This window comes from Bufo gargarizans, chromosome 3, assembly GCF_014858855.1.
Source record: "Bufo gargarizans isolate SCDJY-AF-19 chromosome 3, ASM1485885v1, whole genome shotgun sequence".
NCBI lineage: Eukaryota > Metazoa > Chordata > Amphibia > Anura > Bufonidae > Bufo > Bufo gargarizans.
Window position 1 is genome coordinate 499446419 of NC_058082.1, and position 17502 is coordinate 499463920.

General features: G+C 43.2%; 1 protein-coding gene across 1 annotated transcript in view; it reads left to right on the top strand.

The window, feature by feature from the left end:
• RPA1 (replication protein A1) overlaps nucleotides 1-17502 on the top strand; it is a 74378-nt gene that overhangs the window by 23027 nt on the left and 33849 nt on the right. Inside the window, exons 5-6 of the mRNA XM_044287007.1 lie at nucleotides 1561-1649; nucleotides 15418-15489. Coding sequence (XP_044142942.1) covers nucleotides 1561-1649; nucleotides 15418-15489 — 161 coding nt within the window. The remainder of the gene's footprint in view (nucleotides 1-1560; nucleotides 1650-15417; nucleotides 15490-17502) is intronic.

The following is a 17502-nucleotide window of genomic DNA, read 5'->3' on the forward strand; positions in this document are numbered from 1 at the left end:
ACTTACTCTTCCCAATATCCCACAGATTCTCTATGGGGTTCAGGTCAGGAGAGTTGGCAGGCCAATTGAGCACAGTAATACCATGGTCAGTAAACCATTTACCAGTGGTTTTGGCTCTGTGAGCAGGTGCCAGGTCGTGCTGAAAAATGAAATCTTCATCTCCATAAAGCTTTTCAGCAGATGGAAGCATGAAGTGCTCCAAAATCTCCTGATGGCTAGCTGCATTGACCCTGCCCTTGATAAAACACAGTGGACCAACACCAGCAGCTGACATGGCACCCCAGACCATCACTGACTGTGGGTACTTGACACTGGACTTCAGGCATTTTGGCATTTCCCTCTCCCCAGTCTTCCTCCAGACTCTGGCACCTTGATTTCCAAATGACATGCAAAATTTGCTTTCACCCGAAAAAAGTACTTTGGACCACTGAGCAACAGTCCAGTGCTGCTTCTCTGTAGCCCAGGTCAGGCGCTTCTGCCGCTGTTTCTGGTTCAAAAGTGGCTTGACCTGGTGAATGCGGCACCTGTAGCCCATTTCCTGCACACGCCTGTACACGGTGGCTCTGGATGTTTCTACTCCAGACTCAGTCCACTGCTTCCGCAGGTCCCCCAAGGTCTGGAATCGGTCCTTCTCCACAATCTTCCTCAGGGGCCGGTCACCTCTTCTCGTTGTGCAGCGTTTTCTGCCACACTTTTTCCTTCCCACAGACTTCCCACTGAGGTGCTTTGATACAGCACTCTGGGAACAGCCTATTCGTTCAGAAATTTCTTTGTGTCTTACCCTCTTGCTTGAGGGTGTCAATGATGGCCTTCTGGACAGCAGTCAGGTCGGCAGTCTTACCCATGATTGCGGTTTTGAGTAATGAACCAGGCTGGGAGTTTTTAAAAGCCTCAGGAATCTTTTGCAGGTGTTTAGAGTTAATTAGTTGATTTAGATGATTAGGTTAATAGCTCGTTTAGAGAACCTTCTCATGATATGCAAATTTTTTGAGATAGAAATTTTGGGTTTTTCATGAGCTGTATGCCAAAATCATCAATATTAAAACAATAAAAGGCATGAACTACTTCAGTTGTGTGTAATGAATCTAAAATATATGAAAGTCTAATGTTTATCAGTACATTACAGAAAATAATGAACTTTATCACAATATGCGAATTTTTTTTTGAAGGACCTGTATATTCTTCCAGATGGGTGTATAGATAGTGAGTGTGTGTGTGTGTGTGTGTATATAAAAAAGTGGGCGATTTGTGGCCGATCTTTTCCATTAACAGTGCCAACCTTGTCCATGGGCCGTGTCTGGTATTGCACTATAAGGTGTTTAACCAGTATACCAGATGCAGCCCAAAGACGAGAGGTTCTGTTTGTGGGCAAAAAAAAAATTTTTTTTTTTTTTTAATAAACATTTTTTAAAATCTAATCCTGGACAAACCCTTTTAAAGACAAGTGTGTATAAGTGACCAATTGTGTGTAACATTTTTCCCCACTATCCAAGCATTTCCCCTCCCTTCCTCTTTTAACCTACGTTTCCCATGTCTTATCAGTTTTTATTTGTTTTTTAGGAGAGTGATTATTATAATGGAATTGGATGTGCTGAAGTCAGCAGATTCTGTTTATGGAAAGATTGGAAATCCTCAACCATACAATGATGGTAATGATTTTAATACTGGCTCCCAATTATGTCTACGTGTTTATATAGTTTCTGGAAAATCAAGAGGTAGTAGTTGCCTCTGTTCACGCGCTGACTGGCCCAAAACCGAATTTTATCCAAAATAAGGGATGTGTTTGTTTCGCATTATATCAGTTGTTCGACAGTTGCCTCTAGCATTAATAGCTCCTATTTTACCCCAGGTAAAAATGCCATTATAGTGCCCTAAGTATTAATGTCCCCTTTAGTGCCCCTAGTAGTAGTGCCGATGTACAAAAAAAACCCACTATAGTGCCTCAGGATTAAAATGCCCCCAGTGCATTCAGTAATGCCCAGTATAGTGCCCTCATAAAAAAAAAAATGCCCTTGTAATGCTCCCTATAGGGCCTCACTATTAAAAGTCCCCAGAGCCACCAGTAATGGCCCTTATACTGTCCCCTGTATTACAAATTCCTCGAGTGCCCCAATAATGCTGCCAGTTATGTCCCCCGCAGCGCCCCTCCAGCCGTAGCCTCCTCCGCAGCTGTGATGTCATCACGCAAGCCTGCGTGGGTATTTACTACCTCCTTATAAGCCTGAAGCCTATGAGGGTGATCGATGCGGGGCAAGTCGCAAGCTTGAGAAGCACTGCCTGATAGAAATAACGTGCATTCATCATTGTTTCAATTAAATGAGTTTAAAACAAAGGGAGCCGGTCCAACTTCGCATTCCAAATTTTTTATTATTTTTTATTTTTTACCCTTCAAAATAGTTACAAAACTTTTAGACAGAAAAAAGAGAACTTACAGATATGGTACATGTTAATACAGTCCTTACACCATCACAAACAATAGCATTCAATCCAGATCTGTAGTCGCTAACCTAATACATTTAATCCCACCTAAACTTTTTTTTTTAATTAAAGGTTTTTAAAGATTTATACATGAATACCGAATTCATTCACTAAAGTCTTGCGTGACTTCAGGTGAATTAACTGGTGATTCACAGTAGCGTTTACGTACTAACTCAAATGTGTATCTTTTTACTGCCTAAATAAAGTACGTTAAAATTATTTTTATTGTATTATTTATTAAAATTATCTGCAACACGTTAGGCTTGGTAGGGTGAAGGGGGATATCTCAGACTGATGATGCTGATCCCTATAATCATCCCTACCACTAAAGCTCCAAATTACAAGGAGTCAATGATATGTGGCGTGTTCCTCTATTTGTCTGGGGTGTATAGGTAGCATCCATACATAGGCACCTGATTGAAACAGTGGGTGAATGTGACAGGTCTCTAGTAGGAGAGACTCTGCACACCACACAGTGTCAGGTAGCACTACTAGGATAGTCCAAACCCCAATCGATGATGAAATGTAGGAACAAGCCGTTAGGCTTCTACAGTCAGCAAGTCAGTCTGTAGTTGTTTCCACAGAAAATAATTGCTCGACTCGTTTCTCTTGTCCAACTTGTTTGTTGGTTCATCAGGAGCAAATAACTAAAGCCTCTGTTGTCACCGCATGTCACCCCCTCACACCGGGTGCATTACAGAGCAGCAAGAGGCCTTAGAGATTATCTGACTAAATGAAGAACTACATGCAGTTGGTGTATTGCATGTAGCCCTATATTACACACCAAGCTCACTGTCACCGTTTCGATATCATCCCCTTACACTGGGGATAACGGTTAACGGCGAACTCAGTGTTTTCACATAGTGTGTGCTGAACGCCACTGATGACGTGCGTGCAGCAGAGAGCCTTCGGCAATGTGGCCGTGACCCGCGCGTAGCACGGACTTGTTTAAATGGAGGAAACACCTCCCATCTCTGAGGCCACCTCACCAGATGCCCAATCCGGAGCAGAGCGCGTCATCCGGCCGCACATCATTTGTCCCGTCGCAACCGGATGACGCGCATCCCATCTCGTCATCAGTAAAGGACTGGGAGAGCTGTCGCTCCACCCACCCCTCCGCGTCATCCATAAGGGAGGGGAAAAACCGATGACGGATGTCTTCTCTCTTTACTGCATTATTAAAGCAGAAAGGAGGAAATATATCAGTTCTGCAATGATTGCTAGAGTTTCACATATCAGAGGGCATTAATAATAACAGGATGCATAGCCAGCAATATGAACCTCTTCACTATTATAATTATTCAAGGAGGATGATCCCATACCTCCCATATTAAATTACAATAAAGTGACAGCAATACTGGAAAGGAGATGTATAAGAATAAACACCAGAATTATCCAGTTCAGCACATCCAGTATGTATATGGGATATAGTGGATCCCAAGAAGGTCAATATATCACTACTCCACAGATGTCATATCGTAAAGATGATTTCAAGAAAATATGGAGAGTGATGTCCGCAAATAGAGGTTATTCAATAAAACAGGCAAAGGAAATTGTGTCATTGAGGCCGTTAGGTTTCACAGTATTAAGAACAAATGTCCACTGTGCCTCTTTTTTAAGCAGCAGTGCGTCGATGTCACCTCCCCTCGGTGGTGGCCTAACATGTTCTATACCTTGGAATTTAAAACAGTCCAAATTGCCAGGATGGCAAGTGGCCACATGTTGTGCCACCGGGGTGTCTCCAGAATTTTTGATTTTTAGGAGATGCTCACCAACACGCCTCCTAAATTCACGTTTCGTTTTGCCTGTATATTGAATACCACAGATACAGGTAGCTAAATACACCACTCCAACTGTTCTACAATTAATGAAGGACTTGATAGAATATTCGTGTCCTGTGATGGAGCTCCTGAATTTAGTACTTTTTAAGATAGCTCTGCAGGCAACGCAGCTCCCACACTGATAGGTGCCCTTGGGTTTGTTGGTTCCCAGCCATGTGGCATCTCTGGGGCTAACAAAGGCACTGTGAACCAGTTTGTCCCTGATATTTCCCCCTCGTCTGTATGTAATCATGGGGCTACTGCCTACCAAATGACCAACATCCGGGTCAGTTTTCAGAATGTCCCAATTTTCAGTGAGTAGCCTGCGTATCTCGCTACTTGCTGTATCAAAAGTACCGATAATTCGTATCTGTGCCTCTTCAGATGTTCTGTTCCTAGGATGCAACAGTTCTTCTCTATTACATGCTGCTGCATGTTGATATGCTTCCTTCAAAATAGATTTAGGATAACCTTTATCTGTAAACCGTACTTTAAGGTCATCAGCCGAGGCCTTGAAGTCGGACCATTGGGAACAATTACGTCTCATCCTGAGATATTGTCCCTTTTGGAATGCCCCTCTTGAGCGGGTGGGGGTGTCCACTCTCCCATCTCAAGAGGGCATTCGTGGCCGTCGGTTTACGGAACACCTTTGTTGCAATATGACCCGAAGGGTCAATCTCAATCGTAAGGTCCAGAAAGGCGAGTCGTTTTTCATCAATCTCTGATGTAAAAAAACAGACCCAAAGAGTTGCTGTTCAGTCTTGAAACAAAATTCACAAACCCCTCCTTCGTGCCTCTCCACAAAATGAAAACATCATCAATGAACCTCATCCATAGTAGTATGGATGAGGTCCATTGCTCCATTTCCTTGTTAAAGACAACCTCCCTCTCCCACCAGCCCAGGTAAAGGTTAGCAAAGGTCGGAGCACATGGGCTCCCCATTGCCACCCCCCTGAGCTGGCGGTAGAGGGAACGGTCAAACAAGAAAATGTTGTGATGCAAAATGAAATTCAACAATGTGATCACAAATTCATTGTGCTCACAAAATTGTGATCCCCTTTCCAGTAAGAAAGCATTCGCTGCATCACAGCCTTGCTTGTGTGGGATGGCGCTATATAACGCTTCAACATCCAAACTGGCAAGTAGGGTATCTTTCTCACATCTGATGTCATTCAATCTTCTGAGGACGTCCATCGAGTCCCTCACAAAGGACGGTAGACTAGACACAAAGGGTCTCAAAATTTTATCGACATAAATACTTATTTTTTCAGTAAGGCTACCTATACCCGACACTATCGGCCTCCCTTTTAAAGGGTTAGTCCCCTTATGTATTTTAGGTAGACTATAGAAGGCCGGTAGTGTCGGGTAGGCAGGCATAAGATATGCCAACTCGTTTGCACTTATTAGCTTGCGCCATTTCGCCCCACTGAGAATCTGGCCTAGTTCTCTTTTATAGGCCTCAAGGGGATTGTGATCCAACTTGGCATAGCAAGTTTTATCATCAAGAATCCGCTTACACATCTGAACATAACAGCTGACATCAAGAACAACCACATTGCCCCCCTTATCTGAGGGCTTGATGATAACGGTGGTATCTTGCTGTAGTTGCATTAATGCCAGCTGCTCTTGCTCTGATGTGTAAGAGGATTCTTGATGATAAAACTTGCTATGCCAAGTTGGATCACAATCCCCTTGAGGCCTATAAAAGAGAACTAGGCCAGATTCTCAGTGGGGCGAAATGGCGCAAGCTAATAAGTGCAAACGAGTTGGCATATCTTATGCCTGCCTACCCGACACTACCGGCCTTCTATAGTCTACCTAAAATACATAAGGGGGCTAACCCTTTAAAAGGGAGGCCGATAGTGTCGGGTATAGGTAGCCTTACTGAAAAAATAAGTATTTATGTCGATAAAATTTTGAGATCCTTTGTGTCTAGTCTACCTTCCTTTGTGAGGGACTCGATGGACGTCCTCAGAAGATTGAATGACATCAGATGTGAGAAAGATACCCTACTTGCCAGTTTGGATGTTGAAGCGTTATATAGCTCCATCCCACACAAGCAAGGCTGTGATGCAGCGAATGCTTTCTTACTGGAAAGGGGATCACAATTTTGTGAGCACAATGAATTTGTGATCACATTGTTGAATTTCATTTTGCATCACAACATTTTCTTGTTTAACCGTTCCCTCTACCGCCAGCTCAGGGGGGTGGCAATGGGGAGCCCATGTGCTCCGACCTTTGCTAACCTTTACCTGGGCTGGTGGGAGAGGGAGGTTGTCTTTAACAAGGAAATGGAGCAATGGACCTCATCCATACTACTATGGATGAGGTTCATTGATGATGTTTTCATTTTGTGGAGAGGCACGAAGGAGGGGTTTGTGAATTTTGTTTCAAGACTGAACAGCAACTCTTTGGGTCTGTTTTTTTACATCAGAGATTGATGAAAAACGACTCGCCTTTCTGGACCTTACGATTGAGATTGACCCTTCGGGTCATATTGCAACAAAGGTGTTCCGTAAACCGACGGCCACGAATGCCCTCTTGAGATGGGAGAGTGGACACCCCCACCCGCTCAAGAGGGGCATTCCAAAGGGACAATATCTCAGGATGAGACGTAATTGTTCCCAATGGTCCGACTTCAAGGCCTCGGCTGATGACCTTAAAGTACGGTTTACAGATAAAGGTTATCCTAAATCTATTTTGAAGGAAGCATATCAACATGCAGCAGCATGTAATAGAGAAGAACTGTTGCATCCTAGGAACAGAACATCTGAAGAGGCACAGATACGAATTATCGGTACTTTTGATACAGCAAGTAGCGAGATACGCAGGCTACTCACTGAAAATTGGGACATTCTGAAAACTGACCCGGATGTTGGTCATTTGGTAGGCAGTAGCCCCATGATTACATACAGACGAGGGGGAAATATCAGGGACAAACTGGTTCACAGTGCCTTTGTTAGCCCCAGAGATGCCACATGGCTGGGAACCAACAAACCCAAGGGCACCTATCAGTGTGGGAGCTGCGTTGCCTGCAGAGCTATCTTAAAAAGTACTAAATTCAGGAGCTCCATCACAGGACACGAATATTCTATCAAGTCCTTCATTAATTGTAGAACAGTTGGAGTGGTGTATTTAGCTACCTGTATCTGTGGTATTCAATATACAGGCAAAACGAAACGTGAATTTAGGAGGCGTGTTGGTGAGCATCTCCTAAAAATCAAAAATTCTGGAGACACCCCGGTGGCACAACATGTGGCCACTTGCCATCCTGGCAATTTGGACTGTTTTAAATTCCAAGGTATAGAACATGTTAGGCCACCACCGAGGGGAGGTGACATCGACGCACTGCTGCTTAAAAAAGAGGCACAGTGGACATTTGTTCTTAATACTGTGAAACCTAACGGCCTCAATGACACAATTTCCTTTGCCTGTTTTATTGAATAACCTCTATTTGCGGACATCACTCTCCATATTTTCTTGAAATCATCTTTACGATATGACATCTGTGGAGTAGTGATATATTGACCTTCTTGGGATCCACTATATCCCATATACATACTGGATGTGCTGAACTGGATAATTCTGGTGTTTATTCTTATACATCTCCTTTCCAGTATTGCTGTCACTTTATTGTAATTTAATATGGGAGGTATGGGATCATCCTCCTTGAATAATTATAATAGTGAAGAGGTTCATATTGCTGGCTATGCATCCTGTTATTATTAATGCCCTCTGATATGTGAAACTCTAGCAATCATTGCAGAACTGATATATTTCCTCCTTTCTGCTTTAATAATGCAGTAAAGAGAGAAGACATCCGTCATCGGTTTTTCCCCTCCCTTATGGATGACGCGGAGGGGTGGGTGGAGCGACAGCTCTCCCAGTCCTTTACTGATGACGAGATGGGATGCGCGTCATCCGGTTGCGACGGGACAAATGATGTGCGGCCGGATGACGCGCTCTGCTCCGGATTGGGCATCTGGTGAGGTGGCCTCAGAGATGGGAGGTGTTTCCTCCATTTAAACAAGTCCGTGCTACGCGCGGGTCACGGCCACATTGCCGAAGGCTCTCTGCTGCACGCACGTCATCAGTGGCGTTCAGCACACACTATGTGAAAACACTGAGTTCGCCGTTAACCGTTATCCCCAGTGTAAGGGGATGATATCGAAACGGTGACAGTGAGCTTGGTGTGTAATATAGGGCTACATGCAATACACCAACTGCATGTAGTTCTTCATTTAGTCAGATAATCTCTAAGGCCTCTTGCTGCTCTGTAATGCACCCGGTGTGAGGGGGTGACATGCGGTGACAACAGAGGCTTTAGTTATTTGCTCCTGATGAACCAACAAACAAGTTGGACAAGAGAAACGCGTCGAGCAATTATTTTCTGTGGAAACAACTACAGACTGACTTGCTGACTGTAGAAGCCTAACGGCTTGTTCCTACATTTCATCATCGATTGGGGTTTGGACTATCCTAGTAGTGCTACCTGACACTGTGTGGTGTGCAGAGTCTCTCCTACTAGAGACCTGTCACATTCACCCACTGTTTCAATCAGGCGCCTATGTATGGATGCTACCTATACACCCCAGACAAATAGAGGAACACGCCACATATCATTGACTCCTTGTAATTTGGAGCTTTAGTGGTAGGGATGATTATAGGGATCAGCATCATCAGTCTGAGATATCCCCCTTCACCCTACCAAGCCTAACGTGTTGCAGATAATTTTAATAAATAATACAATAAAAATAATTTTAACGTACTTTATTTAGGCAGTAAAAAGTGACTTCAGGTGAAACAAAATTTGCGTCCACGGAGTCAATTCATTTTATTGCTGTACGGAGACTTTTGATCAACTCGACTTCGAATCTATGATCCGAAGCTCGATTCACTCAAGCCTATTTATGGCCTTTGCTTAGAATAGTTAGTTAATTTCAGATTGGTGGGAATCTGGTGGCCGACACTCCGACCAGCTAATTAAAGAGACCATATGCGCCGCTGCTTCTTCATTATTTATCAGGCAAAGCTCTTAATTGTTTAGTGGCCGTGCGTGGTACTGCAACTCGGGTCCATTCAATGAATGAGCCTATTCTATAGATAACAACTGATATCATTAACCCGGATGTCCTGTCACTTTTTTCTTTATGTATTTTAGTAACTGTTGGCATTCCTTATGTGATAACAATTCTGGTGCATCTTTTCATACAACTGTCTTGCCATTCCTGTTGCTTCTAAAAGTTTATAAATGACTTGCCATCAGGTCCAACTGGGTGTTACCAGATGTGAGTGACGCTACAGAGTTTGAGTGCTGTCAGTGTCAGACTCCAGGGGACACCCCCCCAAACTGGTAACCCCCAGTTGACCGGCTTCAGAATTCATTCATAGAATGGAGTAACAGAGAAATGGCACAAAATAGTCATAAGATTAGTTTCTGAATTATTACATGGGAAATACCAGTAGTTTTTAACCACTTATGGTCTGGGAATATATTTATAATAAAGTAATTAAGTATTCTCATGGTCTAATTTTCATTTTTTTTTTTCTCCTAATAAATTTTCCATACACATAGCCATATGAGGGCTTATTTTCTTGCAGGAAAAGCTTTGTCATGACACTGTTTATTTTAACCCCTTAAGGACTCAGCCCTATTTCACCTTAAGGACTTGGCCATTTTTTGCAAATCTGACCAGTGTCCCTTTAAGTGCTGATAACTTTAAAACACTTTGACTTATCCAGGCCATTCTGAGATTGTTTTTTCGTCACATATTGTACTTCATGACACTGGTAAAATGAAGTCAAAAAAATTATTTTTTTTGCATAAAAAAATACCTAATTTACAAAAAATTTGGAAAAATTTGCAAATTTCAAAGTTTCAGTTTCTCTACTTCTGTAATACATAGTAATACCCCCAAAAATTGTGATGACTTTACATTTCCCATATGTCTACTTCAGGTTGGAATTATTTTGGGAATGATATTTTATTTTTTGGGGATGTTACAAGGTTTAGAACTTTAGAAGCAAATATTGAAATTTTTCAGAAATTTACAAAAACCAAATTTTTAGGGACCACTACAGCTCTGAAGTCACTTTGCGAGGCTTACATAATAGAAACCACCCAAAAATGACCCCATTCTATAAACTACACCCCTTAAGGTATTCAAAACTGATTTTACAAACTTTGTTAACCCTTTAGGTGTTGCACAAGAGTTATTGGCAAATGGGGATGAAATTTGAGAATTTCATTTTTTTGCCTAATTTTCCATTTTAACCCATTTTTTCCACTAACAAAGCAAGGGTTAACAGCCAAACAAGACTGTATCTTTATTGCCCTGACTCTGCCGTTTACAGAAACACCCCATATGTGGCCGTAAACTACTGTACGGCCACACAGCGGGGCGTAGAGTGAAAGGTGCGCCATTTGGTTTTTGGAAGCCAAATTTTGCTGGACTGGTTTTTTGACACTGTGTCCCATTTGAAGCCCCCTGATGCACCCCTAGAGTAGAAACTCCATAAAAGTGACCCCATCTAAGAAACTACACCCCTCAAGGTATTCAAAACTGATTTTAAAAACTTTGTTAACCCTTTAGGTGTTGCACAAGATATAATGGAAAATAGAGATACAATTTCAAAATTTCACTTTTTTGGCAGATTTTCCATTTTAATATATTTTTTCAAGTAACAAAGCAAGGGTTAACAGCCAAACAAAACTCATTATTTATGGCCCTAATTCTGTAGTTTACAGAAACACCCCATATGTGGTCGTAAACTGCTGTACGGGCACACGGCAGGGCGCAGAAGGAAAGGAATGCCATACGGTTTTTGGAAGGCAGATTTTGCTGGACTGTTTTTTTTTACACCATGTCCCATTTGAAGCCCCCCTGATGCACCCCTAGAGTAGAAACTCCAAAAAAGTGACCCCATTTTAGAAACTACGGGATAAGGTGGCAGTTTTCTTGGTACTAGTTTAGGGTACATATGATTTTTGGTTGCTCTATATTACACTTTTTGTGCGGCAAGGTAACAAGAAATAGCTTTTTTGGCACTTTTTTTTTTTTTTGTTATTTACAACATTCATCTGAAAGGTTAGATCATGTGGTAATTTTATAGAGCAGGTTCTCACGGACGCGGCGATACCTAATATGTATACTTTTTTTTTTATTTATGTAAGTTTTACACAATGATTTCATTGTTAAAACAAAAAAAGTTTTAGTTTCTCCATAGTCTAAGAGCCATAGTTTTTTCAGTTTTTGGGCGATTATCTTATGTAGGGTCTCATTTTTTGCGGGATGAGATGGCTGTCTTATTGGCACTATTTTGGGGTGCATACGACTTTTTGATCGCTTGCTATTGCACTTTTTGTGACGTAAGATGACAAAAAATTGCTTTTTTTAAACCGTTTTTATTTTTTTACGGTGGTCACCTGAGGGGTTAACTCATGTGATATTTTTATAGAGCCGGTCGATACGGACGCGGAGATACCTAATATGTATACTTTTTTTATTTATGTAAGTTTTACACACTGATTTAATTTTTGAAACAAAAAAAATGATGTTTTAGTGTTTCCATAGTCTAAGAGCCATAGTTTTTTTAGTTTTTGGGCGATAATCTTGGGTAGGGTCTCATTTTTTGCGGGATGAGATGCCGGTTTGATTGGCACTATTTTGGCGTACATGCGACTTTTTTGATCACTTTTATTACCTTTTTTGGGAAGTAAGGTGGGCAAAATGTAAATTTTCTCATAGTTTTTATTTTTTTATTTTTATGGCGTTCACCGTGCGGGGAAAGTAACATGACCGTTTTATAGATCAGGTCGTTACGGACGCGGCGATACCAAACATGTGTAGGGAATTTTATTTTTTTCATTTTTAATTAGTGATAAATGTGTTTTTTGATTTTCAATTTTTTTTTACTTTTTCTTACTTTTTTTTTGACCCAGACCCACTTGGTTCTTGAAGATCCAGTGGGTCTGGTGTCTGCATAATACAGTACAGAACCTATATATGTTTCTGTACTGTATTTTACTTACACTGAACAGATCTATGCTTTCAGCACAGATCTGTTCAGCACCATGGACAGCAGGACGCCTGAGCAGGCGTCCTGTTGCCATGGGAACCTTCCCGTCTGCCACAACTTCGCAGACGGGGAAGGGTAAGGACTGGGGTGTCGGGGGGCTGTCTGGGGGCTCTCTCCCTCTCCCATCGGGGGGCTGCAAAGGCACAGCAGCCCCCCGATGGGAGAGGGAGGGAGCCGCATCTTACTGTTAACTCTTTCCATACAGCGGTCCGTACGGACCGCTGTATGGAAAGGGTTAAACGGCTGTCATCCATTCACAGATGTCAGCCGTTTATACCAGGGTGCCAGCAATGTGCTGGCACCCTGGTATACCCACTAGAAGCCAGCGATTATTCGGCGGGAGGCGGGCGGGGGATCGCGATCCCGCCTGCCGCACCGCCCGCCTCCCGCACCGCCCACACAGCCCGCAACACCCCCCCTGCACCTCCCACCAGGCTAAAATCATGCAGGGGTGCAGGGGGGTGATCACTATAGATTTGTGCCACACTAAAGTTTCTGATCGCCGCGGTCAGGGACCGCGGCGATCAGAAACAGCAGAAATAGCAACAAACCGCAGGTCTGAATTGACCTGCGGTTTGCTGCGATCGCCGATACGGGGGGGTCATATGACCCCCCCCAGGCGTTGTGACAGGATGCCGGCTGAATGATTTCAGCCGGCATCCTGTGCGGATTAACCCCTGGGGCGCCACAATCTCAATTTAAACTCATGACGTACCGGTACGTCATGGGTCCTTAAGGACTCGGGAAACATGCCGTACCGGTACGTCATGGGTCCCTAAGGGGTTAACATGGCTTGTATTGGAAAATGAGGGAAAAAATTCTTTGTAGGCGGAAATTGAAAAAACACACAATTCCGTCAAAGTTTTTGGGTTTGATATTACAGCATTCACTGTGCGCTAAAAATGACAACATCCTTAGGCCCCATGCACACGGCCGTGTTTCACGGCCGTGTGCGGGCCGTGGAACCGCGGCCTGGATCCCTCCTGAGAGCAGGAGCGCACGGCGTCACTGGTTGCTATGACGCCGTGCGCTCCCTGCTGCCGGCACGGTACAGTAATACACTGGTATGATCTATACCAGTGTATTACTGTACTGTGCCGGCAGCAGGGAGTGCACGGCGTCATAGCAACCAGTGACGCCGTGCGCTCCTGCTCTCAGGAGAGATCCAGGCCGCGGTTCCACGGCCCGCACACGGCCGTGTGCATGGGGCCTTATTCTGACGGTCAGTGTTACGGCACTACCAAATTTGTTTGTTATCCTGTTTTACTATGTTTAAAATTCTCAGTTTTATTTTTATTTTTTCATTGCCATTTTCTGACAGCCATAACGTTCAGATCTTTTCATCTACAGTTCTCTATGAGGGCTTGTTTTTTGTGGGGCGGACTGTAGTTTTTTTGTTTAATACCTTTTTGGGGTACGTACAGCTTTTTGATCACTGTTCAAATTATTATTATTTACACACTTACACTGAAAAGGGGGGGGGGGGGTGATTTAAAAATTTTTATTTTGTGTTTTACTTTCACCACAGCAGCTTTAATTTCCCTTAGGGGACTGGAATCTGTGGTGATCTGATTGCTTGTACCATACACCACAATTTACTATTTCAGTCTAAGGGATTCTGAGACACTGCCTGCTGAACCATGCACAGTTTTTAGGGCTCATGCACCTGACTGTATTTGCATGAGCCCCTATTTCTTTGTCCTGCTCACTGAGATGGCCGCACATGCTCAATTCGATCCTTCAACTGCCTCCTGAGCTGTGATAGGTAGCGCATGGACACGCCCCCCCTGAGCTGCAGCAGAAAAGACACTCCCCTTGAGCTGTCAGCCTAATATAAATCTAGCAGAGCAATGAATGAGGAGGTCTCTGGATCCATGTGAGGTACAGGGCTGGTGCTAGCTTTGTTAGACATAATCATGTTCTAAATGATGTCTCATTTTCATTTTTTATATTAGTCATAGGATAACCTTTTAACGATGACAGGCCTGGTAACATTCAAAAGGCTGCAGGCTGTCATGGTAACCGATAGTAACCTTGTGATTTAGCTGCGAGGCTCCGATCGGAAGGCTGAGGGAGCCTCTGCCTAACTGCACAAATGCTGCGATCGCTATTGACTGTGGCATCTGTGGGATTAAATGACTAGGTTTGGCATCGCCGCCTATCCCGTTCATTGTGGACTGATGCCTGCTGTATTATACAACCAGCACCTGCGTTAAGGGGTTAAATCAGAGTTTGTCAGGAGAGGTTACAGGTCTTCTTAAAGGAAGTGAACTATTTCTTGCCTGATGAATTCACACCTAGACCTGCCCACCTTCAAACCAGGAGGGATTCAAGATATTTTCCCCCCTCAGAAAAATGATTATAATTCATCTAATTTACACGTTTAATGGAGTAGCTAGCTAAGTCTGCTGGGTTTTCTATTGCTCGTCAGCATTCCTGCTACTGTTCATTATATAACAGATGTGATTTATGTATTGATTCTGATCCCCACAAGAATTCATCTGTGATTTGTCTTGTCTGCGTACTAATACATCTGTTGCTCACAGCCTTCTGCCTGTATGTGACATATATCTTGCACGTAATCTTTCGAAATAGAAAGTGACGTTGCTTGTAGACGTGGTGTTTACATGTTACTACTGTAATCTGAAAGTTAGTTATTTTCTGTGCATATTTGTATTAATAGCATTTTTCCCACATATATGGTAGTAGTATATTTTTAACACTTGTGTCATGAGACATTTAGGGCAGATGGCCTAAATTACTACTTTCCCGTCTGTCAGTAGTGCCACTTGTACATAAATTGTTCTACGAGATATTGCTTGCGGTGTGGGTATGTTGGCCATTGTTTGCTGTTTACCGCTGCTCCTGTGCATTCATTTGTTAAAGGAGTTAGTCACTTCCGGGATGCACTGCATGTGATCCAGAAGTGGCTTCCACACTGGATCACTGTGCGTCCCGGATAACCCCCTAATGTCTTCACTCAAGGCTTCTAAACTTGGTATTATATACCTCATTATTAATTATATTTTTATTTTTTCAGGGCAAGGAGCACCCCAGCCTGCAGCTGTTGCTCCAGCTCCACCACCTCCTAGCAAGCCTGCACAAAACTCTGGTAATGTATCTGTATAGAGTTTAAAGGGAACCTGTCCTCTCTACTAAGCTGCCATCAGTAATAGACCTGCTGATTTCAGTGGTGTCACAGTACAGAAATCAGCAGGTCTGCCACCACACTGTTACTCTCAGTGAGGGCACCATAGTAGAAGTGACAGGTTCCCTTTAAGACTAGTCTAATAGACCTTTGATTTGATTTTAAATTCCTCCAGGAGTAAATTGGAGAAATTGTACCAATGAAACTTCATCTTAACCTGCAAAAACAAGCTCTTGCACAGCTACTGCAGCGCAAAAATGAATAAATTCTGGCTCTTGGTATGCAGCACCATAATGAGACGTGCTATAACAACCATATGTATTTGGACCCATAGAATAATACATTAGTTATTCCGCACTGTGAATTTTTTTTTAGTACTGCTTTTCCCCCCATTATCACTCCCCAGAAAAAAAGTAGTAAAAGTTAATAAGTTATGTACCCCAAAATGGTGTCACAAATTATATAATATGCCCTGCAGACAACAAGACTTCATATGGCAACTTTCACAGGAAAAATTTGTTATATCCGGGGCACAAAATATAGTTGAGTGTCTTTATTTTGTACTCCTCCTTGGGTGAAAATACTCCTCAAAATGCTAAGCATGGTGTGTCCTTTGTCGGCACCCTGTGTTCTTGGGGTGGAACGGGGTAGCGAGAGTGTTACTGCCTAGATGCCATGCCATGGTTCTTGACTGTGGCATCTAGGGGAATAAGGGCAGACACACATGAGCGAGATGAATGCAATCTCAGTGTGTGTCAAGTGAGAGGTCCCGTCCTGGCCTCTACTCCTCCAACAGGATCACACAGCATTATACGGATTTATAGTGCTGTGTAACCCTTAAAGTCTTGGAATCTATTGTATTACACTGACAGCATTTTATCAGTGTAAGGCCTAGTTCACACGAACGTTTTTTTTGCGGGTGTACGGGCCGTTTTTTTGTGTTCCGTATACGGTCCGTATACGGAACCATTCATTTCAATGGTTCCGCAAAAAAAACGGAATGTGTTCCGTATGCCTTCCGTTTCCGTTTTTCCGTTCCGTTGAAAGATAGAGCTTGTCCTATATTTGGCCGTAAATCACGGGTCGTGGCTCCATTCAAGTCAATGGATCCGCAAAAAAAACGGAACACATACGGAAATGCATCCGTATGTCTTCCGTTTCCGTTCCGTTTTTTCTGAACCATCTATTGAAAATGTTATGGCCAGCCCAATTTTTCCTATGTAATTACTGTAAACTGTACATGGCATACGGAAGAACGGAACGGAAACGGAAACACAACGGAACTCAAAAACGGAACAACGGATCCGTGAAAAACGGACCGCAAAAAACTATAAAAGCCATACGTTCGTGTGAACTAGGCCTAATTCAGCAGATTTCACGACTTTAAGCCCGCTTTCAGACTAGCGAGTGTCATGCTTCGTACTCGCAGCGCAGCCCCCGTCCTGAACTTCCAGCAATTATAGTTATGTAACACTTACAGTTCTCGAATGTATTGGATAACACTGACAGAATTTTGTCAGTGTAAGGGTCTATTCACACATCCGCGTGAATGGGTCTGCATCCGTGAACGGGTGCGGACCCATTCATTTTCAATTGGGCCGGAAAAGATGCGGACACAGGATGCTGTCCGCATGGCATTTGCGGTCCGCCGGTGTCTGTTTTGCGGATCCGCAATTTGCGCACCACAAAACACTTGCGGACGTGTGAATGGACCCTTATCCAGTGCATTCCAGAACTGTAAAGGTTACATAGCATTATATTGATTTATGATGCTATGTGACCCAGATCCGTATTCTGTGGGTGCTTTGCTCCCATGGTGTTCAGCCTGGCTATATCAGCCCCGCCTGTGTGAATCGACTCTAATAGCGATTTCATGATTCTGATGGGTTTTGAGGTGCCATGTCGGACTAGGGCACGCTTTGATATGTTTTTGTATGTTGAGTAACATCTGCATTGCAGACTCTCATGAACTCTGGG